Source organism: Nicotiana sylvestris, chromosome 6 (genome assembly GCF_000393655.2).
Source record: "Nicotiana sylvestris chromosome 6, ASM39365v2, whole genome shotgun sequence".
NCBI classification, from domain to species: domain Eukaryota; kingdom Viridiplantae; phylum Streptophyta; class Magnoliopsida; order Solanales; family Solanaceae; genus Nicotiana; species Nicotiana sylvestris.
The window spans coordinates 44,462,911-44,486,431 of NC_091062.1; the positions used below are offsets into that span (position 1 = coordinate 44,462,911).

Sequence of the window (23,521 nt, forward strand, 5' to 3'; positions counted from 1 at the left end):
TAAAGGGATGACATTTCCCTTGCGGGTTTGCCTCTTTTTGGGCTTTTGCTCATCCAACTTCGTGGAGATCGGAGCCCCTCTCCGTTTTCGCTATTTCTTCTATTTTGGAGCAGACGGTTGGGGAAGGTTTTCTTCATCGCCACATGGGGGCCTCATCGGCACGTCCTTCTAAGACCTGCAAAAAAAGGACAAAGTGAGTTCGCAAAAAAATTTGGACGGTGATCAAAATTGTCGAGTCATACAAAAACTTACCATGGTTTCGTCCCTCCCATCGACCTTTCGCCAAATCATGCCATGCACACTCAGTGTATGTCGATTTTGACACTAGGCTCTTGACCCAGTTCTCGAGCTGGGGGATCGGACCCGGCATCCAAGCAATGGCTGCACCAAGTAAGACATTGATAAGACAAGATAAAAAATAAAGATAATAAGCAGAAGTTAAGGATAGAGATATACTTATGTTTCATATTCCTTTTCTCCAAAAATGGCATACTTTCGGCCGAGATCGGGTCCGAGGTCTTCACTCGGACAAATCGGCCCATCCAGCCCCGGTCCTTGTCCTCATCTATGCTCGACAAAGCTACCTTAGAGGCCCGACGTTGAAGCTTTATTAGCCCTCCTCGATAAAGTCGGGGGCTATATAAGCGTATGAGATGGTTGAGGGTGAAGGGAAGCCCATCGACTTGGCTCACAAAGAAGTGAAGCAATATCACTATCCTTTAGAAGGAGGGGTGAATTTGGCCGAGGGTCACTTCGTACTTCTTGCAGAAGTCCAAAATGACCGGATCCAAGGGACCCAATATGAAAGTGTAAGTGTAAACACTTAGAAACCCTTCCACATGGGTAGTTATTGACTCCTCGGGCGAGGGAACCACAACATGCTTGCCGACACAGTTGCAGTCCTATTTGACTTGGTTGAGAAGCTCACCAGTGATCGTGCATATGTACCTCGGCATTGGCTCGCATCAACCTGCAACCGAGGGGGTCTTTTCAACCTTGAAGTTAGAGTCAAGGACGCACCCTCCAGAATGAATTCTTCAAGGCGTGGCTCTGCTGTTGGTTGCTTGCCGGCCGGCAGAGACGAGAAAGCTTTTTCTTTCTACGAAACAGTTTTAGATGTTTTGGCCATTTTGTTTTTGTGAACAAGGGAGAACAGAGATTGGGATATTTGGTGTTTTGGGGAAAACAAACTAGGAAACTCAGAAGCTTGAATGTAAGAGGTTCTGTAGAAGGCAAAAGAATATGAAGATTGAAAGTAAACTTTGGGCAAGAGAAGGAAGATACATTATAGGTTGAAGACGACGGTTCAGAATCGATAGTGGCTGACAACAACTGACAGGCATTAAATGCCTCGGCATCTGAACTGATGGGACATTTCGGTCACCCTTGACACTTACATCACAATGCTTATGTCATGATTAACCTAGGGGAAGTTCGAAGACTCAATTCGTTTCTTGTCATTGCACTCAAAAAATGAGAGGACTATCTGTATACAAAATTGGGCTTTCCTAATTTTGTATGACTAACCGAAATCGGGATGGCAGATCAAGGCTCGGCCTTTGGTTATATCGGACCATAGTATGGAGATGGATTAATAAACTCGTGGATCAATGGCCAATCAAGATTGAGACCAGTCGTGGTTGAGACCGAAGCAAGAAAGAGTTCGAGCAAGATCGAAAGAAGCCTGCTAAGTCGAATAATAGAAGGCCGAGATATCTATGATCAGACAATGATCGTGGCGGAAATCTCGGCACGTATCAAGTCAGGACGGGTTATTTAGCCTACCATGGGATTTGCTTCTGTAATTAGAATTATACCATAAATAAGATTCCTCTACTATATAAAGAGGGTCCTAATCATTTTGTAATCATCTTACATTCACGCATAGCCAAGCAATATATTACATTTCTTCTCTCGTAAGTCCTACTATTCAGTTCATATTTTCCACTAAGCTTATTTAGTGGGTTCGAGGGCGATCTAGATCGAGGGCCATAGTTGTTCATCGCATTGGCTTGCTCTATTTTACTGTTAATTTCTAATATTAATTCTCATATTTATCATTTTGTGCCAAGTGAAATCACATATCGTTAAAACCACTTATTAGTTTAATTATTATCCAATTTTTAGGGTAAACAGCTTGGCGCCCACCGTGGGGCTAAGGATAATAGTGATAGCATGGTACAATTTTCATAAAACACACTATCTTACGCTTGTCCTTTGAAGTGTCTTTGATTCCAGGATCAACATGTCAAACTCTCAAGTAGCACACACACACACACACAGACAATGGCCTTGGTCTCCATGGTGAGAACGACAACATAGCTGCCCCAGGAAACGGAGTACCTCCAGTAAACCCCGATGGAGATCCAGCCGTGGACCCAATTGACGTCAGCTCCCATATTGTCGATCATGAAAATAGCATCTGTAAAGATTCTTGAACAGCCAATCAGAATGCATAGGGCAGTGAAGAAGGTGGGATTAGCCTTCAAATGATATTCAAAATGTTGCAGACTCAACACAGGTCGAGGAGTCATCACAGGTCGAGGCCGAGGACGATTACTCATCTTAAAAGGAATAATAACGGATAGTTTTAGATAAGACTTCAGAGATAATATTCCTATGAATATTCTCTGAATCTGTACTAATAGGGTTTTTTTAGACATATGTTCCCTTATAAATAGAAAGAGACATAGTTATGGGGGACAGGGGATATTCACTTATAAGAGAACACATTGACTTTCTCTGTAGAATCTTACTTTATCGCACACATACAAAATATACCTTTTCTTAAGATTCTCGCCTAACTTTTCCACACGATCCAAGAACAATCTGAATATTCAAAGGCTCATCAATCATTCATCATTGTCAGAAAGAATATCCACTGATCTCACACTTTTCAGGTGACTCGCATGCTCTTATTTACTTAAATGTCATTCATTACTATTTATTGTTATTTAAGGCTATCCCCTTCATTTTTGGGTCATTGAATATTTCTAGTGTTATCAACATTTATTGCTACTTAGATAATAATACATATTATCTCACTATGAAATCAGTTAATATATCTTTCGGACATTAATATTGGCTAAAATTGACTCTATTTTATTAAATCTAATTGTGTAAACCAAGATCCAAAATTTGGGTCAAACAGTTTGGCGCCATATGTGCGGACTTCTTAGCTAATCTATTAGTTTCCATTAGATCTACGATTCACGTGATTTGTTAATCTAACAAACCACAAAGTTTTTCTCCTTCTCTGCATATGTAGAAATTTACATGGCATGTTACCAAGGAAATGGAACTAAGGACAGGTGACATCCCCGGCAACCTCATGAATGTTATCAACGAGAGCTATGAAACGTTGGGTGATGATGTGGCACCCCCAAGCATGATAGGTCGCCTCTCCCCATTGTAGCATAATGAAACCAAATGGAAAAGGGGCTTCCACGTTCACAGGAGAAAGGACGCCACCTGCTATGAAAAAGCTCCTCGAAGCGTGGTGACGGATACCTTAATAAGTGTGCTCAAAAAACAAGCTCCGTGCACGACCATATAAACCGCGAGAGCCCATATGGTACAACAAGGAGATGAACAGGGCAACCAACCAGGCCCTCCAACGTCAGGTATAACTAACAACATTACTGATAGTGTAGGTAACGATATCCTCGTTGCTGTTTTGAAGAGAATGGAAGAAATGGAGAATGAGAGCAAAATGCTCAGAGACCAAATGAAAGAACACCAAGAATGAGTTGACAAGATACCGCGCGGCCCTAAGCTATTGTCGAAGAAGGACACCGACAAGTTCGTAGAGCAGCCATATATCGATGAATAGGCCCCATATTCCATACTGAAGACCTTTAAAATGCCACCATATATCAGGATATACAACAGAACAACTGGCCTCGAAGATCACGTGACCCATTACGTTACTGCCGTGAAAGGCAACGACCGTACCAACGAACATGTGTCCTCTATTTTGCTGAAGAAATTCAGCGAACCTCTCATTGGAAGGGCATTAACATGGTATTCATAGCTACCAGCCAGCTCTACAAAAACCTTCGAAGAAATGGCCGATAAATTTGTGACAGCGCATGTCGGGGCCTAGAAAGCCGAAATAAGAGTAAACGACATCTTTCCCATCAAGCAATTCATAGGAGATGGACTATAGGACTTCCTCACCCGATTCAACATGGTAAGGATGACCTTACCAAATATATCCGAAAGGATGACAGTCGCAGCCTTTCAGAATAGGTTGAGTAGAGCGGGTTCAAGAGCGACCAAAAAGCTGCTGCGCCGGTTGATGAAGTACCATCCAACCACTTGGGACAAAATCCATGATGCATATTGTGCCGAAGTCCGAACAGATGATAACGACCTCAACGGGCCAACTCGGTGGCTCATGTTGGTACAAGCTAAACCCAAGAAAGAACAAAGAGATAATATGAAGAGGGATCACCCTATCTCACAGCCAAACAAAGAATGACATCAGCCTTATGTTAGGGCACCCGTTCCTCCTTCCTTATTCTATGATGATGGCCCATCTAGGCCGAGAACGGTGACTCATAGGAATGAAAGTGGTATGCCCCCTTGTTATCTGCTCACAACTTTTGTGTTTCACTTGCAAAAATAGTCTACGCCCTCAAGAAACTCGAAACAAAGGTGAAGTGGCTGCCAAAGATGAGGTCCAATCCAAGTACTAGGAAATCCGACGTCCTCTGTGAATTTCACCAGGAACATGGACACAAAACAGAAGATTGCATTGATCTAAGGCAAGAGGTAGTGAACATGTTGCAGCAAGGGCACCTCAAAGAGCTGATGAGTGACAAGGGAAGAATCACTTTCGCCAGGGGTCTAGAATGTCAAGGCCCTCCAAAGCCGCCTTCACTGGCCCGCACCATAAATATGATTATTGGCGACAACGACAATGCTTCCATCAACAACATCAAGTTTACTGCTAGTTACAAGCTCAAAAGATCAGTCACCCACGAACGGTATGACGGACTCGAAGTAAGTATTATCCTCGACGAGTCAGATGTTGATGGTTTGACTTTCCCTCACAACAATGCTCTTGTCATTACCTTACGAATTTCAGATACTGATGTTAAACATATCATGGTAGATGATGGGAGTGGAGCGTTCATTATCCATCCTCGATTCCTCGCCCATGTGTGATTTGAGGATAAGATTGTGTCACGTTGTATCACACTAACAGGTTTTAATAATGCAGTTGAATGGATATCAGAGAAATTGCACTCCCCATCCTCGCCGGCAGCATAAATCAGGAGACAACATTCCACATCATGCACTGGGCCATCGTATACAATGCCATAGTAGGACAACTATAGATACATCCCATAAGAGTCTTCCCCTCCATCCTATACCAAGTGATCAAGTTCCCAACACCTTGGGGAATATTAAGTATACGAGGGGAACAACGTATGTCCCGGGAATGCTACTGTATCACCATGGACGGCTCGAAAACCCATCAAAAGAAAGATAAGGAAAAGGAAGCATAACAATCAACAGGGTCGAGGTCGACACAAGAAGAGACCAGGGACGACATTATAGACCCTGAAACAGTCGAATCCATGGACTCAACTATAGAGGACCTTGACCCCATTCAATTAGACCCCAACGATCCCAGCAAAAAGTCCTATATTGGCTGCAAACTTCGAGAACCAGGTAAATTTAGCCAATTTTTAATAACTAACACAGATTTGTTTGCTTTCATCCATGAAGATATGTCGGGCATCCCTAAGGAGATCTCCATATAAAAATTGAACGTAGACCCATTCTATCCCCCTGTAAGGCAGGTCATACGAAAGTTCAACTCCACCATCAATGATGTTGTCCATGAGGTAGAAAAGCTATTTAAAATGGCTCCATCAGGGAGTCGAAATACTCCAAGTGGATAGCCAACATGGTGATGGTCAAATATAAATATGGGAAATGGAGGATGTGTGTAGACTTCACAGACTTGAACAAAGCATGCCCAAAAGATTCATTCCCATTGCCACATATCGACCAACTTATTGATGCAATGGTCGGGCAAGAGTGCTGAGTTTCCTGGATGCATACTCGAGCTATAACTAGATACTCATGGAAGAACAGGACCAGGAGAAAACCACATTCATCAGCCACAGAAGAACATATTGTTATAGAGTCATGTCGTTCGGGTTGAAGAACGCATGAGCCACCTATCAGAGATTGGTCACAAGAGTGTTCAAAGACCAACTCGGAAAGACCATAGAGGTATATATCAATGAATGTTGGTCAAATATGCAAGGCAAAAAGACCATATCGACCACTTGAGGTAAGCTTTCGACATACTAAGACGGTACGAGATAAAACTAAACCTAGAGAAATGCACATTTGGCATAGCCTCGAGAACGTTTTTGGGATTTCATAGTGTCACAACAAGATATTAACGTCAACCTAGACCAAATCAAGGCTATCGATGGGATACTTGAACAACTGACTACTAAGAAGCAGGTCCAAAGGTTGACTGGTTGAATCGCCGCCCTATCGAGATTTATCTCGCAATCATCCGATAAATGTCATAGATTTTTTGGCATACTCAAAAAGATAACGGCCTCGAGTGGAAGCCCAATTACGTACAAGCTCTGCGAGAACTAAAGGCGTATCTGTCATGACCTGCTCTACTATCGAAGTCTGAACCTGGGGAATACCTCCTCGCCTACCTCACTGTCTCCAAAGTACTAGTAAGTGCGGTCCTAGTTCGAGAAAACAAAGGTACACAATGTCCTATTTATTACATTAGTAAAACACTCATCGATGCCGAGACGAGGTACCCACACCTCGAGAAACTGGCCCTGGCACTGGTCGTAACTTCACGAAAGCTTATACCCTATTTCCAGTGTCACCATATCTCGGTTGTTACCACTTTTCCTTTAAGAAGCATTTTACATAGACCCGAGTTGTTAGGGAGGTTGGCCATGTGGGCCATCGAGCTAAGTGAGCACGACATCACATATCAGCCCCGAACAGTGATTACATTGCAAGTGCTCGCCAACTTCGTCGGGGAATTCAGCGCAAGGAAGCCGCTTAAGCTTCTATTCAAACACAAAACTTCTGGGTCTTATATTCCGACGACGCATCTAATGCTTCTGGATCTGGACTGGGACGCGTAATCAAGGTCCCTACTAGTGAAGTAATTTGCCTGTCCATAAGATGCCCGGATATAACTAACAACAAGGCCGAGTAAGAGGCCATAATTACAGGTTTGAGACTAGCACTCAAATATGGGGCGAAGTGGTTGAAATGCCGTTGTGATTCTCAGTTCGTTGTATACCAAGTCACAGGGACTTTCCAAATTAAAGAACAAAGGCTGCAAAATATCAAGCTGAGATTTGTAAGTTGCTGCCCAATTTCGATAAATGACAGCTCGACCAGATCTTGCGAGCCCAGAATGTCAAAGTAGACGACCTCGCCAAATTGACCGCAGCTACCAAAAGTATCACAATCAGGGATAAAAGTGTAGTCCACCTCCTCAACCTGTCGTTACACCAAATCGAGGTAAGATTTGTAAGTTTAACTTGGGATGGCACAATTATATTATCACCTACTTGCAGGACGGCACACTCCCAAATGACAGAAAGGAAGCTAAAAAACTAAGAATGCAAGCAACCAGATACAACCTCCTTAATAACGACTTGTACAAGAGAACCTTTGGTGGCCCTTTGGCGAAGTGTCTGGGTCCAAACCAAACCCATCACACTCTCGAAGAAGTTCATGAAAGCCACTACGGTGCTCATTCTGGTGATCGGGAACTCGTTAGGTGCCTCATACGGGCAGGATACTACTGGCCCACCATGAAAAAAGACACCTTAGAATTTGTGAATAAATGCAAGCAATGTTAGAACTACGCCCCAATAATTCATCAAGTGGGCAAACATCTTCACTCAGTCACCTCTCCATGACTGTTTATCAAGTAGGGAATGGGCATTGTGGGCCCCCTTCCCACAGGGTGAGGTAATTTATGATTTTTTTTAGTTATAACTGACTATTTATCTAAATGTGTGGAAGCAGGAGCGTTCGTCCAAATATGCAAACAAGAGGTAATCGCCTTCATATGGAAAAACATCATTTGCCGATTCAGCCTACCCAAGGAGATCAACTATGACAACGGACCCCAGTTCACGAGAAAGAAAAATGTCGAATTCTTCAAGAAATGGCATTTTAAGAGGATACTTTTAACCTCTTATCACCCAGCGGGCAACGGGCAGGCAGAATCCTCCAGCAAGTCCTTATTAAACATCATGAAGAAAAAACTTGAAGAAACCAAAGGACTATGGCTGAAAATACTCCCAAAAGTATTATAGGCATATAGAACCAACCCGAAGATGAGCACATGAGAGACACACTATTCTCTGGTTTACGGAACAGAAGTAGTTATACCAGCCAAGGTCGGAGAGCCCAGCCTAAGGTACTCTCATGAAAGCGGCACCAGCAATGACGAGAGTAGAAGGCAAGAGGTCGATAAGATTGACAAATGAAGAGACATGACATACATAAGTATGGTCGCCCAAAAGCAGCAAGCGGAACGTTACTACAACGAAAAGGCAAAGGTCTGGCCACTCAAAGTTGGGGACTACGTACTCAAAGCCAAAACCTAAGCAAGTAGAGATCCATGAGAAGGCAAATTGGGAACCAACTAGGACGACCAGTACAAAATTGTAGGCAAAGTAAATAAGGGTTAATTCCAACTAGAGACAGTGGAAGAAAAACAGTTACCAAACAAATTGGAATATCAGCCACCTCAAATACTTCAACTTCTAAAAAGGAGAAGTGTCCCCCAAGTCATACTCTTTTTCCCTTACTTGAGTTTTGCCCCATTACGGTTTTCTCAAGGAGGTTTTAAAGAGGTGATGGAAGGGACACTTCGAGTCGAAGTATGTGAAGAACGGACTGATTTCTCATTCATTGCCCCACTCCTCAAGACTCTCCAAGTCGAACAATGAAGGGACTAGAAGGACCGGGACTAAGACTGGAACACCAACCAATGCTCAAATTTTGTAACTTTTTCCAATTATGTAATCAGAGCAACAACGTCAAAGTAATAGAAACTTACATTTATCGAAACCGCCTTAACAAAAAGTTGAGTTTGACCAAGCTTAAACAGTACCTAACATACCTTGGACACAACCTAACAAAAGGTTAAGTTCGACCCAGCTCGAACAAACATCTACCGGCCCTAGGCCACAATTTAACGAAAGGTCAAGTTTGACTAAGATCAAACAACAACTATCGTCCCTCGGACACAATTTAATGAAAGGTTAAGTTCGACCTATCTCGAACAAACACCTACCGGCCCTCGTCCACAACCTAACAAAAGGTTAAGTTCGACCCAGCTCGAACAAACACCTATCGACCCTCAGCCACAACTTAATTGAAGGTCAAATTCAACCAAGTTCAAACAACATCTATCGGTCAAATCTAGACAAAGAGACATACTCGACCTATTAAAATAAAGGGTTGATATGACCCATAGACATTTGGCAACAAGGCTACGACCAACTAGAAGACAACAATATAAAAAGAACAGAAAGCAAAATGAGCAAACAATAGAAGCAAAAATATGCAAGTGCAGAAACAAATTACAGAAATGGAAGAAGGTGCAATGAACAACTTTAATATTTAATATATAAATAAAGAGTTATTTACAAAGGCTCTTGAAGACATCGGAAAAAATACACAAGAAAGTTATAAGGAAAAACTAATAGCTATCGCCACCACGGCCTTCTGCGCCCTCGCCAGCTCGACCTCCAATGGAGTCACCACCCTGACAGCCTGTGCCCTCACCGTCTCGGCCTATAGCATCCTCTCCATACTTGCCTTAAGGGTAAACAGAATCATACCAAGCGTCCTCCTCAAGCTGATATATGCCCTCTTCCCCATCCTCCTCATCTGGACGAGGTGTAGCAGGGTCGTAGCCACAAGCGAGCTGAGCTTCGCGAGCCTTAAACCGAGCATCCTCAAGAGCCATCTCAAAAACGGAGCCCGCTGCATGCAAGTCCCGAAACACAATCTAGTCAGACCTCAACATGTATCCACTCTTCGTTCAACTCCCGAGGGACGTTGGGGAAATCAGAAGCATTAGTAGAAGAAGGACGCGTAAGTAGTTGGGCCCTCTTGGCCTCTAGAGAGGAAACTCGGTCATAAAGCTTGGAGTTTTCCCTGTCCAGCTCCCTAATCCTCTCCTCGAGTCGGTCCTCTTTAGCCCTCACTGTCGACTAATCATTTTCCCGTTCAGCCCGAAGATTCTTGTTTGCCAACTTGAGGATGTCCACCTTCCTCCGAGCGTCACCCCGAGAGGACTCTGCCTTCTCGAGCTCCTTCTGCTTCTCCGCAATCTTGCCCCTGAGAGCCTCTGCCTGGAACTAACACTCTTCAAGTTAGCCTCGCAGCTAGGCCACTTAGGCTTGAAGATCATTGCATTGGGCCTCTACACACGTACTGAGCTTGAGCTCATCTTCTTTGATTCTCAACATCCCCTCGATGATTCCATACTTCTCTATGGCCTGCATTAGCTCTTCATCCCTCTTCTTCTTGTCTTCCCTCAGGGCCTGCACATCATCACCCTCACGAAGCTGACTTCGGAGATTTCACAAAAATCTCTTTGCGCCTTTTCTCCCTCTAAGCACTATCGATTTCCAGAATAACCCTACAAACAAAAGGAAAAAAGATAGAACTTAAAATAAGCTAAGGCATTAGAAAAAGGTCTAACCATAGTGTTTACCTTAAAAGCAAGGCCGACAATGCTCTTTGACAAAGCAATGTCAGTTATCTCCTTGAGGATCTTACCCTCAACATTGGAACAGAGAGGACCGAGGGCAGGGACTACCTCTTCGGTGTTCACGAGCAAATAACAATTGATTGGGATAGTGATGGTCCTCTAACCTCCCTCCAGTCTCACCTTCATCTGGGTGAGCCCCTCATCAATCATTCTCAAGTAATCTAAATCGATATAGGAGCCCAACTTATCTCCCTCCTCGACAACAATCTTCCCCTATCACTAGTAGGCAAAGAAATGTCCATGGCCGCTCGGGAGGTTGAAGCCTCCTCTTGTCATAAAAGTGTGTGGTTGCCATTAATAAACACCTCCTCGATCTCTCCCCCCTCGGAGTGTAAGGGCATGCATACACTGACTTCTTCTTGTCTCGAGGCCTCGAGGCTCGGCTCGATACCATCATTAATAAAAATTATCGTTGTCTCACGCAACGTGAAACTTTCTCTCGCGACATCGACGGTCGAAGAAACTCTGCCACCCACATCCACGGACCTCCTTTTCAAGGTTGAAGATCCCCATCACTGGGCAAGTGTTCGTCATCCTCATCAACAATCAAAAATAAGGGAGGAGCGGAGGTCGCAAAGACCAAAATAGGGAAGGAGGATACAGGGGCCCTCGACCTTCTCGCGGCCCCTCTGATCGAACCTAGAGAGAAAGGAAAGGATCGGTATAAAGAACAGACACATACCACATAAAAATGACATCGATTATATGGGAGAGATTACCTATTGAAGGGAGAGCCGATCTGAATTTCTAGAAAAAAACTCTACCAGTCACGTATCACTACCGTATACGGAAGGATCTATCTGACCCAGTCGGCAATAAGTGCCACCAACTAGAGTGGTCGTATAGTAGCTACGGAAAAAGAAGAGCCAATTGCCCAACCCACATCAAGAAAAATGTTAAAAAACACAAACAACATGACACTTATGGGTGAGGTTCCAGGCCTCAGGGAATCTGGCGGCAACAGACACTACGACATCGGCCCTGACGAAGAAATAATCAAGCTAGAAGTTCCGACTACCCTTGTCATCCATCCTTACCACCAAGCATTTCCCCCCACGGTGGCGGAGATTCACCAATGTCCCTCGATAGAAATGGGGGCGAAAAGATGCACTAAGTGGCATACTATGATCTCAACCTTGGCTAATTTGGCGATCTTCACCAACATTCTGACCACTTTGAAGACGTAGGAGATAAGCTGCATGGGGCACACGTTGTAGTGGTGGTACAATTCTTCTATCAATATTAGGAAAGGGAACGAATAGCTGATTATAAATGGATAAGCGTAAAGGGCGCAAAATCCGGGACAATGGACCCCCACTTCATTGTCACCCACAGGTACCAACTTCACGTGATCAGGAAGGCCGAACTTTGCCTTAAATTCAGCTAAACGCTCGACCGTCATTATAGAGCGAAACATCTCAGTCACCACTTCCGGTGCCTTGAGGAAATTGGTTTGGCATCGAGGTACCGAGGTATAATCTCCTCCACAGTAAGGAGGGTTTCCTCCTCAGCAGTGACTGTAACATCTTCCCCTTGATTAGGGAATATGACGTCCAAAGGGACAGAGTGATCCTCCAAATGAGCATCATGTGAGAGTTTCGACATTGTTATAAAGGAAGATGAAGAAGTAGAGAAAGCAACAGAAAGGCGGTAAAATCTTACGAAGAATGAGAAGAATTTTTGCTTGAGAAGTAGAGAGAGAGTAAAAAACTTTAAACTCAACAAGTCATCTCCTATTTATAAGGTTTAGGGCACCATAATTGAAACAACTGGTCATGATTAGCACAAAAATTAAAACAACAGAACCAATCAAGGTCCACGCGAGAATCGGCAAATTGCATCGAGAATCAGCGTCATCATGACACATGACATCATGCTGTCACTCCATCTCTTGGACCAAATGGTTCCATTAAATCACCCGGGAAAATCAAAAGTATTGAATATGCGGCCCATAGAAAGCCACATTTCCAGTGACCTACAACAACTATGATCCATGTTAACTGTTCGATAAGCTCAACCATGAACGATATTATCCGCTCATTGTGCTCGCTCGCGAGGACAACCTCAACAAGCGGAGGGACTAACTGTATTAACTTAGTTATGTTTAGACCATATCAGCATTAAGAGGGCCTTCGAGATCTTCCACGTGTCCTAAGTATGACTTCAGTAAAAGGCGAATTCAAGGTCGAAGTGATCTAGCGAGAGACGAAGGATTTGGTAGAGAAGTCATCACAGGTCGAGGCCGAGGACGAGCACTCCTCTTAAAAAGGAATAATAACGACTAATTTTAGATAAGACTTCAGAGAAAATATTCCTATGAATAATCTCTGAATATGTACTATTAGGGTATTTTAGACATATGTTCCTTTATAAATAGAAAGAGACATAGTTATGGGGGATTGGGGATATTCACTTGTAAGAGAACATATTGACTTTCTCTATAGAATCTTGTTTTATTGCACACATACAAAATATACCTTTTTCTTAAGACGTTTGCCTAACATTTCCACACGATTCAGGAATGATGTGAATATTCAAAGGCTCATCAATCATTCATCGTTGTCAGAAAGAATTTCCACGGATCTCACACTTTTAGGGTGACTCACATGTTCTTATTTATTTAAATGTCATTCATTACTATTTATTGTTATTTAAGGCTATCCCCTTCCTTTTTGGGGTCATTGAATATTGTAGTGTTATCAACATTTATTTCTACTTAGATAAAATACATATTATCTCACTACGAAATCAGTTAATATATCTTTTGGACATTAATATTTGCTAAGATTGACTCTATCTTATTAAATCTTATTGTCAATATCCATATCCAAATTGAGATTTTTACATTCCTATACACTATATGAAATTATATTACCCTCCATACTCAAGTTTTACTATAACTACATTTTATATACCCAATTACCATTTATGTACATTTTAAGGGAATTAATGATAATAACTAGTATCCTAAAATTACTCTAACATATCTTTCAATCCCCCACGTTTCTCTCTCTACATTCCATCCCTCTCCCTCACGTATCTTGCACCCACCCACGATTCCACCATTGACAAACATTAAAAGCTTTGAAGCTTTGAATTCGAATTTGGGTTTTCAAAAAACATTATTTGTTTGAATTGGATGTAGTTGCAAAGAATTGGGAATTCTCTCTACGTCTCTCTCTAGATCTCTCAATCCCTAATTTCAGTAATGTAAAGCAAATGAAAAGAGAGCAGCAATTCCACCATTGACAGCCACTAAAAAGCTTTGATGCTTTGAATTCGAATTTGAGTTTACAAAAATCATTATTTGTTTGGATTGAGTGTTGTTGCAAATAATTGAAAATATGGTTTGGAGTTTATATCTCAAATTTGAGGGATTTTGGTAAAGATTAGACTTGATTTTGGCTGAATTCAGATTGAAACTCGAAGAAGAAGAAGAAGAAGAAGAAGAAGAAGAAGAAGAAGAAGAAGAAGAAGAAGAAGAAGAAGAAGACATGATATACATTATATTTACGAAAATGTAGTAAAATTGTAGAAAAATTATATTTTGTTGTTTATATATTTTTCTTTTATTTATTTAACTATTGTATGAAAGTTGAACAACATTGTATTAAAATTATATTTAAGTTGTATGATATTGTAGTTGTATATAACTGAGTAGAAATAATATATAAAAATTATAGATAAGTTGTATAATATATAATTAGTTGTATGAAATTTGTTTTACTATGTATAAATCAAATACAAAATATACAAAAGACATATTGTATGAAAGTTGAACAACATAGTGAATTCCCCCAAATTCACTGTAATTTCCCAATTTATATTATCTCTGATTTGTTGCTTTGTTTTTTTGTTTTCTTCCAATTCACTTATTTTCTCCTCTTCATTTTGAGTAACTGTTCTATGTGAGGTTGCTAATTCGTAAGCAGCATTCCGTTGCTTTTTCATGACTTTCCCATATGGATATGGTGGTTGAAGTACTGAGCAAATACTTAGATAAAAGCAAGAAACTGAAAAATGCAATCATATACTCCTTTTGAGATTGTGATTCTAATTGTTAATATGAATATAATTAATTTTAGACATTACTTACTTTAAAATTACTAAACAAAAGAAAGTTAACATCAAGCCCTTTTTTGCAGAGCAAAGCACTTCATATGTCACAACAAGTGCAGTTTTTCTCCATTGGTCAGCAAAGATTGGTGACGCAATTAGGATCTGATGCTGCACAAAAGCAACTATCAAAGTATGTTTTTGGTATTGTAATTGAAAGTAATGATATAATTAAATTCACTTTTATGCAAGATCTATAGCTTTTGCCGAAGATATGGGGAGAAAGAGAGAATCTGGAGAGAAGAGGGGAGAGAGGAGAGGGAAAAAGGAAAATGACGTATCTAAATCCCTTGATTGAAAGTACAAATAATGAATTGGAAGCCTTTTAAGGTGGATTGTATATATTTCGTAAACAAAACTTATTTATGCCGGATAATTAACTAAACATAAACATTAAAAATAATAATGTTTCAAATAGTGTATAGGAATGAAAAACCTCATCTAAATTTTGGGTCAAAAAATATAAGTTTAGACAAATCCTAGGTCATGTGCTAGTTATTAGACATAACGTCCATTTTCTATTAGTACTTTTTTATACCTGACGAATATACAAAGAACTCACTTAATTAAAAAAAAAAAACTCATAATCACATAAGAACTAACTTACTTACATAATTATTAGAGAGACTAGTGTTACAAAACACCTGCAGATTTTTTATTTTGTTTTACAATTTTCCATGTAATTGGAAAAAAAAAAATAACTATCTCAATTCGTCTTCCTTTTCTTTTCACATAGTTTTTCTTTCTTTTTTCATAACTAATAAAGAGATGAAAAAATTGGTAGTTGAGCAGATTTAAGCTTATACGTACTACTAACATTATTTTATGATCTCTTCATTAGTGAATCGTAATAGTACCTTTTTTCTGCTGTTCAACTATTGAGCTGTAATACATTTATTTATCTTCTTTAAGTTGGTTTCAAAATTATAGTATTATTTTTTGGTGAAAGGCACGTGAAAATTGGAGAGGGACAAAGACGTGGGAAGAGAGATTTCTTCTGTAGAATTTCCACTTTGTCACGCTTTCAACTTTCAAGTTTCTGCTTTGAAAAAAAGACAAGAATAGAAGAGGATTCCGAGAGAGACAAATAGACAATGAAAACAAGAAGAAAAAAAAGCCTCAAATATTCACATCTCTTCGTTATCTGATCCCTTCAATTTCGTATTTAAAACATCTCTCTTTCTTTGTGTCCAAGACTTGAAGCCTGACGATTCAATTGAACTCATAATCATATATTCTTTAATTCAAATTTGTATAATACTTCTCGGGGTTTTATTATTCCTTATCAACATTTACTAGAGTGGTATAATTCTATCAGAATACATACAACACAGAAATTTTTGATAAACTTGTTGTATTTTAGAAGTTAAAAGTTTTATTTGTGGTTTTATAGTAAACATGTTTTGGCTATAGTAGAAAAGAGAGGATTGAGAAGCAAAAGGGTGTTTTTTGATTACTTTAATTTCTTTTGTGTTTTGGAGGGCATGGGGCTGAAGAACAGTGATTGTCAAATAGAAGGATCAAAGTCAGGGAAGAGTAGTAACGGCTTCATTCCGACGTCGTTTAGAGCACTTTCGAGGATTGTATCCTCTGGTGCTTCAACGGTTGCTTCCACAGTTAGGTCTGCTGCTTCTGCTATTGTGGATAGGGACAATGATTCTACCCATGATCAGGTGCATTTTCCCGTGTTTTTTTTTTTGAAAAATAATTTAAATTCATACCCCGCCCCCTCGTACTTTTCATTTTTATTTTGTATAATTTTGGCCTGAGCTGAATTTAAATGGGAAACGTGACCGGTGAGGATTCATATGGCCAACCCCAACTTGTTTGGGATTGAGGTGTAGTAGTTGTTGTTGTATCCCTTTCCAAAATTGCTTTGCATTAGTTAAATATCATGGTACATAGCTTGTATTTTAGCAAAAGGTTGGAACTTTGCTTGCTAAACTTCTGATCACATTATACCTGGATCATAGGTGCTGCATGAAATTTTGATGTTGAAAGCTGAATGGTGCTAGTTAATGCAGTTTTTTGGATTTCAAACTGAAATTCTTTTATGAAGTTTGATAGTTGTCAGTAATGGCTATTTTGACTTGTAGCAGAGTCATTTTAATTCTGGGGCCCCTTGGAGTAATCCTCACTAGTGATGAGTGCTAACCTTGGGAAGAGAAGACTAATTTATGACTATCGGCTGTTCTATTTTGGGATTGAAAAGATTACTAAGTTCCCTCCATCAGTGTACTGGTTCTCACTTGGTGCTTGATGTTTTATACTTCAGTACCACACAAGAGGGGTGATTTGTGTGGTGTCTAATTTTTCGTGTGCACAAATTATAGAAGGGCCTGGTTATTCTGTCGTTTCTTACACTACAGTCGCGGAATAAATAATGCATAAAGTAAAGAACACAAGGATTTTTACGTGGAAAATACCCAGCTCAAAAGGTGAAAAAACCACGAACTACTACCTAGTAGGATTTTCCCCAAACACTCCACTACTACTCCGAGCCAACAAAGTTTACAAACTCTTGCAAACCTAATGGTTACCTCTAACCCTTGTAGCAACCAGCCACATGCTGCTGCGATTGCTTTAAGTTAACTCTAACTTGAACAATACAACTAGAGTTTACAACCTTTTGCAAACCTAAGTATTAACTCTAACCCTTATAGCAATACGTCACAGGCTGTTGCGACTACTTCAAGTTAACTCTAACTTGAAAGATACAACTCAGGTACCTAGTACAATTTGCTTCTTAGAAAGCTGAAAGGTACAACTCAAAATGCCTACAACACTTTGAACTAGAAATAAAGAAAGATACATGAAACTCTTTATGGAGCTGGTTCTTCAATTTGGTTCATGTAGCTTCAGGATCGCACTCTTAAATATCACGAGAATTGCTCACAAAATGCCTTGCTATTTTGCTCTCAATTCGTGCTTAACTTCAGTATCTGTGCGTGCCTGTGAAATGAGAACATCCTACAATTTATAGAATTAGTAGAATAGAAAATAACTAGAGTTCCAATGCTATACTCTTCCTTGGTGGAAGAGTTCTAGTCAACTTCAATTTCTAACTCTTCCCTTATCATTGATAAGGAGTCTTGCTCCTTATCAAATATGTAATCTTTTCGTTCAGGGATTATCAGAAATAACCACTTATACTTATCCCTTTCACGTGCATGCCTTTTGCTTGATTCTGTCCGTCACCTGTGTATACTGTCCATGGACCTAGTTCATGCATGTGTTCCTTTGTCAATCATCAAAACCAAAACTGCTCAGGTCAACAGTGTTGTAGCGGTTGTAGATCAGGCAGGATGCCTTCACCAGTCAAGGAGTTAATTTAGTTGTGGTTCTGCATTTAGGGTAGTCAGATTTTGAAATGTAGTTCCTATATATTGTGGATTAGATAGAGTCTATAGGAGCTCCGAGGTTACCATCCTTGAGAAGATTAATACTGAGTTTCTTAGTATACGATTTGTATAGAGGCTATAGGAGTTCCCACATCATTAAGAAGAAATTATTCTCGTTTTCTGAGAAAAGCTTAATACTGAAAGCTAGCAACCAAAAATTTTGGTTGTATGATGGATCACATTTATTATAGATGTTAAACATTTTTTTGCTGATCAGCTTTATTTATATGATATCAGTTCAAATATCTATCTGTAGTGCTAAGAGGTGGTGGTTGTCCCATTGCTATGTGAATATCGTTGGAATCTTTTACCGCAATTCCCAATGGGAATTATGCAGTCTCATATTTCTTTTCTACCACATCAGGTTCTGTGGGCTGGATTTGACAAGCTGGAATGTGAGGGAGGCAGTACTCGTCAAATCTTGCTCTTGGGGTGTCAGTATGGTTTCCAGGTTTGGGATGTTGAAGATTGTGATAATGTACACAACTTGGTTTCCAGGCAAGATGGTCCTGTTTCTTTCATGCAAACATTACCAAAACCAATAGCATCAAAGAAGCACGAGGACAGATTTTCTGGTAGTCACCCAGTTTTAATACTTTGTGCTGATGTGTCATTGTCTGGAGGTAGTAACATTCGGGAGGGCATAGGAAAACTTCATGATGGGACCATCCAACAGTATCATGACCAAGCAAGTACTGGTTTTCTGCCCACTGCTGTTTGGTTTTATTCCCTGACATCTCACTCTTATGTGCATCAGTTGAAGTTCAGATCAGCTGTTCACTTGGTAAGATGTAGTTCTCGAGTGATTGCAATCTTACAAGCAGCTCAGGTATGTGCATGATATTACAAACGTTTGGTTAATCTTTTCTTGCTAGACTTGGGTTAAGTTGCTTCTATTGCAGATACACTGCTTTGATGCTGCAACTCTAGATAAGGAATATACTGTTGTTACCAATCCTGTCATCCCGGGTTTTTCAGGGTTCGGCAGTATAGGTGTGGGACCTCTCGCTTTAGGTCCCAGATGGATGGCCTATAGTGGAAGTCCAATTACCATCTCAAATTCTGGTCATGTTAGTCCGCAACATGTTACTCCTTCAGATAGTCTTCCCAGTACAGCTACAAATGGGAGCCTTTTTGCTCATTATGCAAAGGAATCCAGCAAGCAACTTGCTGGTGGTATTGTGACTCTAGGGATCATTGGGTATAAGAAGCTCACTAGGCACTATTCTGACCTGTCACCAGATGGTAATAGTTCTCAATCTCGGAATGCTCGTCTGAAGATACCAGGAACTGATAACGGTCATTTCCCAGGTGCAGAGAGTGTTGGAATGGTACAAATTACTCTGATCGACATCAGTTATCTCACTGTGAATGGTGATTTAAAATTAGGTCTTCATGTGCCATGTCACTCACTGGTTTCTATCTCTGCTCCTTGTTGTGCACAGAATAGTTTTCGCTCTCTTCCTCATTTGATTTGATTAACATAAAAAATTAGTTCTTGACTGATCTTTTGTTTTACTGATTATGCAATAAGTTCCTTTCATCTTCATAATGAACTCTTACTTTATGGTTATTGCTTTGTGATTCTATGTGTACATTTATTGGTTTTACATGTTGGGGTGATTGACATTTGGTGCTTTATGCAAAACACTGTCCTGGATCAACATTGAACCTCTATGTTAACGTCATTACACTCTGTGCATCTTAGGTCATTGTCAGAGACATCGTCAGCAAAGCTCTTATTGCGCAGTTTAGGGCACATAAGAGTCCTATTTCAGCTCTATGCTTTGATCCTAGCAGTACTCTTCTGGTGACAGCTTCAGTTCAGGGTCATAATATCAATGTATTCCGGATAATGCCTATACTATCTGAAAATACCTCGGCTAGTGATCCTGGTTCATCCTATGTTCATCTTTACAGACTGCAGCGTGGTCTGACTAATGCTGTAGGTGTAGTGCATCTGCATTCTCTCCCTGTATAAATTTACTGTTTTATGAGGACTGTAGTCAACTAAATCTTCCTTTTGGTCATCTCAGGTCATACAAGACATAAGTTTTAGTAGTGATAGCCAGTGGATTATGATAAGTTCTTCCAGAGGGACTAGCCATTTATTTACAATTTCTGCTTCAGGAGAAGTGGTTGATTTTCAATCTTCAGATGCATGTCTTACTAATATGAGTAATGGCTCTGTTGTGATGGAAAAACCTGCAGTTCATTGCGCCTCGAATTCAAAAATTCAGGTGCTTAATCAACAGAGCATCTCTGAATCTGGCCCTCCAGTGGCCCTTTCTGTTGTTGGTCGAATAAGGAGTGGAAGTATTGGTTGGAGAAATACTGTAAGTGGTGCTGCAGCTGTTGCAACTGGACAGTTGAGTTCTTTTTCTGGGTCCATAGCTTCAGCTTTTCGCAACTGCAGAAGTACTAATCAATATGCTGATTTAGGCCTTCCAAAAGCAAATTATTGGCTGCTTGTTTTTTCTTCTCCGGGCTGTATGACACAATATGCATTGCGTATGTGTTCTGGGCTAGATTTGATACCAACTATTCCTGCTGTGGGTTCAACTTACAGAGCAGGTCCTGAAGTGGATTCAAGATTAGTGGTAAAGGCAATCCAAAAGTGGAATATTTTCCAGAAACAAAATTGCAAAGAACGAGATGATAATGCTGATATATATGGTGAGTTTGGTAGTTCTGATAGCAGTAAAGTATTTCCTGAAGGAATAACAAAGGGAAATGGTCTCTATTCCAAGACTAGGGACACAATCACTAAAGGAAAGACAAGTTCAGAGGAAAAACATCACATTTACATATCTGAAGCAGAGCTTCAAATGCATAAACCTCAGAATCCGCTATGGGCAAAACCTGAGGTACTTTAATCATTGTGTGATACCATGATCTGTATCCAGCAAATCTCGCTTCCATCCTTGTGTAATTGCCGAAATCTCCATTATGTTTTTTTTATTTTATGTCCAGGTATTTTTTCAATCATTTGTTAGGGATAGGATTTATGTTGTTGATGGTTGTGGTGGAGAGGCTGAGGTTGAAGTAATTGCAACTCATATGGTTGAGGCGAGGTCAAAGCATTTATATCCAGTTTTTAATCACCTTCAAGCTTCCAAGACCCAACAAGGGAGGTAATCAATATTCTTCCTTTAACTTAACATATAGATGCCAACAAATTTGGGTTTGTGTGATGGCTCTTTCCATGGGATTGAAAAGATTTATAAACTGATTTTCTGTTAAGGGTGGGGAGTGATTTTCTGATTTGTTATTAATTATTGAGTTTGCTTTATTTTGTATTATTTTGCTTATAGTGTTCTGGTACATACACAAATACACTATCTAAAGTAGAGGTTTCTTTTTTTGTTTAACGGATAAATTAGGCTTCATGTTCATAGCGACAATGGCCAAAAGCTATCTCCAAGGCCGGAGGTCTCTGAAAACAGCAAGCTTATGTTAAATAGTGGTTGTGCCTCTATTGATGGATCCAGCATTGAACTTCACCATTGCAGAGAAACCGCGTGCAATAGTCTTCGGATGACAAGTCATAAAAGTAGAGACTTTATAAATAGTAGGGACAGCCCTGAAGCAGCCACTCGCCTAGATTTCGTCAATAACACAAGGAGCACCGTGATGCAGACAAATCAAAGTTTGTAAATCGCAAAACTACTTGGTGCAAAAACGGAGAATCATTTCGAAGATGAAGTTGGCGAGTCTAATTGAAACTGAAGGTAATGCACTGCAACCCGGTTTTTGCTTTTGTTTTTTTCTGATCAGCATTCTGTTCTCTCATTCTTTTGTGATAGCAGAGTACAGTAGCAACAGCTTGAATTCTGGAAGATAAATCGGCATGCTGATAACTTCTGTTCTCTTCTTGTTCATTTCTGATGAGTCAAATATTTCTATGAATAACATCTTCTGAATTCACTTCATTGTCTTGTCTATTCATTTATTTAAGAGTTAGAATTTCTACATTTTTTATGGTTAATTAATGATAATATGGTTATTTTTTGTCAGGTTTTCCTCCAATTATTTAGGTGGAAGGCTCCTGGAAGGGTTAGTATTTTGTTGGTGAATATGTAAAGAATTAAGAGGTAGGAGGGTCCTCGACTGTGATGCTCAAACTGTGAGTAATTTGACATTGTAAATAACAAACTATGAAGCTGTAAATAGTAGAACCAGTAACTTGTTGCCTTATATTGCTCTCGTCTTTCACCCATCAATATCAAGCATTTTTATCTCTAAATTGACAGGTGCCAAACAATACCTCTCTAGCTCTTTGTGTTGTAGCCATCTGGAAATTAAAACATTGCTCAACTTATCTACAACAAAACTCATCAATTTACATGTAAAAGTTCTTTTTTTTTGGTTTCCCATCCGGTGTCCGGTACCCACATTGGGCCCGACTAAATCCAGATTCACGCCAAAAAGTCCCACATTGGTGGATAAAGCATTCCCTAATAAAGGCGACTCCATACCCAGGGGCTCGAACCCGAGACCTATGGTTAAGGATAGAGGAATACTTACCACTCCACCACAACCCTTGTTGGAACATGTAAAAGTTCTTAATACTATAATATTTCACTTTACACAAATAATTATTGTCTAGCAAAAAAGGTAGCACAGTGCACGAAGCATTCCGCGTTCACGCAACAGACCAAAGGGATTATGCAACACATTGTGTGTCCTCTATTGTATATTATGTGCGCACACTTATTTCTGGAGATTCTAAAAAAAGTTGGAACTTTTTAACGTATGTTTCGAGAAATCATATGCCATTAGCGCAGAGCTTATCCAACAGTGAATATTATATGAATGGTGCGTTTTTATCGTGTGTTTGGTAAGACCACTGACACAAGTGTAGTTGATGCTCCAAAGAGTTCGGTTACAAAATTGTTTATGCCGTAGACATTTGCGCACTCCTTAATTGCCGTCTGAAGACAAACCTGGTCCTGGCCATAAGGTTATATGTACAATGGCCATAATTTTTATGGTAATGATTTCATTAGTAACTTAAGTACAAAATACATTCTGTTATGCACTCGCATAACTCTTAATAGGTAGTAAAAACGATTAAGTCCTTTATTTTACGGGAGAAATTCAAAAATAGCCAGATTTACAAGTGGTCATTCAAAAATAGCCACAATTTCAAAAGTAATTGAAATTCAGCCACTTGTCATGTAAAAAT

The 23,521-nt window shown here is 40.1% G+C and overlaps 2 protein-coding genes across 2 annotated transcripts; both read left to right on the plus strand.

The window, feature by feature from the left end:
• Positions 1 to 4,677: 4,677 nt before the first annotated feature.
• Positions 4,678 to 5,172, plus strand: LOC138870541 (uncharacterized). Its single transcript, XM_070148356.1, has one exon. It carries the CDS (start codon positions 4,678 to 4,680, stop codon positions 5,170 to 5,172), a length of 495 nt encoding a protein of 164 aa, XP_070004457.1.
• Positions 5,173 to 15,895: 10,723 nt separating this feature from the next.
• Positions 15,896 to 22,579, plus strand: LOC104240897 (autophagy-related protein 18f-like). Its single transcript, XM_009795797.2, has 9 exons — positions 15,896 to 16,235; positions 16,414 to 16,605; positions 18,698 to 19,162; positions 19,236 to 19,664; positions 20,042 to 20,278; positions 20,370 to 21,200; positions 21,307 to 21,467; positions 21,717 to 22,064; positions 22,351 to 22,579. The coding sequence occupies exons 2-8, from the start codon at positions 16,417 to 16,419 to the stop codon at positions 21,988 to 21,990; spliced, it is 2,586 nt and encodes an 861-aa protein (XP_009794099.1). The 5' UTR covers positions 15,896 to 16,235; positions 16,414 to 16,416; the 3' UTR covers positions 21,991 to 22,064; positions 22,351 to 22,579.
• Positions 22,580 to 23,521: the final 942 nt, after the last annotated feature.